At 51.0% G+C, this 3,486-nt stretch overlaps 1 protein-coding gene across 2 annotated transcripts; it reads left to right on the forward strand.

The window, feature by feature from the left end:
* Window positions 1-566: 566 nt before the first annotated feature.
* Iqcf6 (IQ motif containing F6) lies at window positions 567-1,657 on the forward strand. 2 transcript variants are annotated; one of them, XM_034484579.2, is made up of 2 exons: window positions 567-722; window positions 1,200-1,657. In XM_034484579.2, the coding sequence occupies exons 1-2, from the start codon at window positions 618-620 to the stop codon at window positions 1,566-1,568; spliced, it is 474 nt and encodes a 157-aa protein (XP_034340470.1). In that variant the 5' UTR covers window positions 567-617; the 3' UTR covers window positions 1,569-1,657. The 2 variants fall into 2 exon arrangements, with proteins under 2 accessions (XP_034340470.1, XP_076773709.1); XM_076917594.1 differs by having other exon boundaries at window positions 646-722; window positions 1,204-1,657.
* Window positions 1,658-3,486: the final 1,829 nt, after the last annotated feature.

Genomic DNA, 3,486 nt, shown 5'->3' on the forward strand with positions numbered 1-3,486 from the left:
TGTGACACAGGGTGAATGAACACAGCAGCTTCAGAAGGACAGGAGCAGAAGTTTCTGCTCTCACAGGCACCTGGGACTCACCCAGGGCTTTGCTCATTAATCTAAACCAGCCAGACCCCAGCTCAGCTACCCCTTCAGTGCATTGCAAAGAGGCTGTCTTTCCATACAAAGCACCAGGTGGCATGAGAGTCTCGGGAAGATGAGACAAGAGGCTCTCTCTAATCAAAGCTAAGAAATTTGGACAAAAACACACATTTTTTTATTGCTTCACATTGCCTGGAATCCTTCCAGGAGCTTTGACATTGAAACCTTCCCAAACACACAACGGTTGTGAGGAGCCCTAACCTAAGACCATCTTACCTGAAAGTTTTATAACTCTCCACTGCAACCAGGAGGCGGAGATGAGTCTGAGAAGTAACCGGAGGCCACAGAAGACTTCATGTCCCAAGGATGGAAGTACGTGAATACAGAGCTTGGCTAATCCAGAAGGAGGCAAGGCTATGGTTAAAATGTAGGTAGACAGGGCCTGATGAGGAGGCTCCTGGGAAGATGGGCGGAGTCCAGTGATGGGCATGTGACTAATAGTTGAGGGCGGGGCTAAAGCTAGGGTAGCCTAAATGACAGATGAGTGGACTCTAAAGACCAAGGCCATGGACATAAAAACTGTGAGTGCAGACCTTTCAAAAGAGACCTGCCCAGTGGATGATGAGCAGTGTGTAAAGGTGAGTACGGGTCTTAGTTGGAGATTCTATTTCTGTGACAAAATACCATGACCAAAAAGCAAGTTGGGGAGGAAAGGGTTTATTCAATTTATACTTCCAGATTATAGGCCATCATTGGAGGAAGTCAGGACAGGAAGTCAAGCAGAGGAGAAACCTGGAGTCAGGAGCTGATGCAGAGGCCCCAGAGGGATGCTGCTTACTGGCTTGCTTCCCTTGGCTTGCTCAGCTTGCTTTCTTATAGAACTCAGGACTACCAGGCCAAGGAGGGCACCACCCATTATAGACTGGGCCCTCCATGTACCAACCAGTACAGTAGGGACTGGAAATAAGAAGAATGGGGGGTCTAGAGACAAGAGATCAGGACAGCCTAGGGCAGGCCCCCCCTTTCTTCCCAAGGACAGAAGTGGGGATGGGAATGGCAGAGAGCCCCATTGAACATCTCCACATTTTTTTTTCCTTCCTCCCCATCCCAATCAGTTAGAGAAGACAGCCATAAAGATACAGTCATGGTGGCGTGGCAACATGGTCCGCCGAACGCTACTGGATGCGGCACTTGGAGCGTGGGCCATCCAGTGCTGGTGGAGGTCAGTGCAAACCAAGATAGTGGAGGAAAAACGGCGCTTGGCACTAAAACTCTACACCTGCCAGGAATGGGCAGTGGTGAAGGTGCAGTCATACGTCCGCATGTGGCAGGCCCGCAGACGATTCCTCCAGGCTCGCCAAGCAGCCTGCATTATCCAGACTCACTGGCGCTGGCATGCCAGCCAAAGCCAAGCTATGATCCACAGCCGCTACGAGGTCAAAGCCAGCCTGCTGGAGCTTGACATCGAAATCCTTATGACCTAGGGTGCTGGCAAAGCCAGGGGAGGCTGGATCTCCTTCTCAGTAAAGACACTAACTGATCACAGACTCACCCTGTGGATATTGGACCCATAGAGAACGCAGTCCCTAACTTCAGAAAGATTCCCTGGTGTGATATAGTGTCCCTGTCCCCTGAGACCCATCCTAGGCCTCCGCTCCTAATGACATATGTAACTAATCTTGTACAAAAAGGACTGCAGGGGCTCAGGCCAGGTCTTCACGCCTCTAGCAGCTAGATTGGGGTCCCTCCACCATGGGAGTAAGCCTTAGCTTTGCTCTTCTGAAACTCATGCCTAAACATCTCCATTCCGAGTCCAGCTCCAGAGAGCCTGGCTGTAGCTGGGCCAACTGGGAAAACAGGGATTCCACAGCATGAACCATAGGGCCCTGGGGGCCAGCACGGGGCTTGGCAGGGATCCAGGAGGGCAGCACACCTCAGCAGAGCAGCAGCAGGACACTCATGTGTCCCATGGACTTGTGGGGGAGGCTGTCTTCCAGAGCCAGCCCCTGGGGAAGGCCAGAGCTGAGTGTGGAGGCAGCAGCTGTGTCTGCTGCCTCTGTCCCCCGAGGCTGAGCATCAAGGCTTCTTTCCCCCTGCTGGACACTCCCTGGGAGAAACAGGCATGGCTTGGGAGTGCAGAGGGGCAGCTGGCGTGAATACACAAGCAGGGTATGACTGGAGGCCATGGCTCATAGCCTTCAGATCCTACTGTCCTCAGAAGGAGCTATGCTGATCCCTCCTCAGACTGCCACCCTCTACTGGGCCAGCCTCAGTGGCTGCTGCCAACCTTGGCTTTGCTGGGCCTCTCACGGTCTTGGCTCAGCTCTCATTTCTGCATTGTTTCTAAGCTTGAGGTGCCTTTCACCCCGATATCTCAGGAGTCTAAACTTCCAACATAAAAATTTGATATCTACCTCTCCCAAGGATCGGTGGGTGGTTGGCTCTGCATGGGGAGTAGGAGGAACAGCTGGCAGGTGTGCAGGAGGCAGGGGCTTCATGGCATTGTTGCTGGAAAAGGTTGTTTCCAACTCCCCCTGTATGTGTGAACACATGTGCATGTGTGTTCTCATATGTGTGAGTGGTATGCAGGCATGCACAGCCATACATGTGCATGTGTGTGTGCTTGCATGTGTGTTCTCATAGGTGTGTGTGTGGGTGAGTGTGTGCATGCATCTGCATGTATGCATGTAAGCATGTATATGTATGTGTGCTTGCATGTGTGTTCTTATACGTGTGCATGTGTGTGTGCTTTCATGGTGTGCTCTTGTATGTGTGCATGTGTATATGCTTGCATGGTGTGCTCTTGTATGTGTGCATGTGTGTGTGCTTGCATGGTGTGTTCTTGTATGTGTGCATGTGTATGTGCTTGCATGGTGTGCTCTTATATGTATGCATGTGTGTGTGTGTGTGCTTGCATGGTGTGCTCTTGTATGTGTGCATGTGTATGTACTTGCATGGTGTGCTCTTGTATGTGTGCATGTGTGTGTACTTGCATGGTGTGCTCTTGTATGTATGCATGTGTATGTGCATGTGATAGCTTCCAGCATAGCACGGGCAGAAGAGAGGGCTCAGAGTTCAGTCTGTTCCTATTACCTCTATTAGCTGCAATTGGATCTGCATTGCATTGGCAATGATGGGTCTAGGTATTGGACTTTCTGAATGGATGTTGTTCTTCCAAGGGACCCCTCTACAAACTCCAGATACAGCTCTCCTCCCACTTTTCTCAGCCACGAGTGAGGTGAGATGGGTAAGGTCTGAAGCTGGCCATGAGGGAAGTTCTTCCAATCTGGCCTTGTTATTGCCACCCCAACAGTGAGAAGTATTTAAAACCTCGGCTGGCAAGGGTTGAAGACTGATTCTCCTCTAGAGAGAACATTGTCCTCTCCTAAGCCATTAAAAAGT

The sequence above is a fragment of the Arvicanthis niloticus genome, chromosome 21 (assembly GCF_011762505.2).
Source record: "Arvicanthis niloticus isolate mArvNil1 chromosome 21, mArvNil1.pat.X, whole genome shotgun sequence".
NCBI lineage: Eukaryota > Metazoa > Chordata > Mammalia > Rodentia > Muridae > Arvicanthis > Arvicanthis niloticus.

What these genes read in the sequence shown, in the direction of transcription:
- Iqcf6 (XM_034484579.2), top strand. Translation starts at nt 618, where the DNA reads ATGACAGATGAGTGGACTCTAAAGACCAAGGCCATGGACATAAAAACT. An exon ending in ATGATGAGCAGTGTGTAAAG is followed by an intron (nt 723 to 1,199) that starts GTGAGTACGGGT and finishes CATCCCAATCAG; the next exon opens with TTAGAGAAGACAGCCATAAA.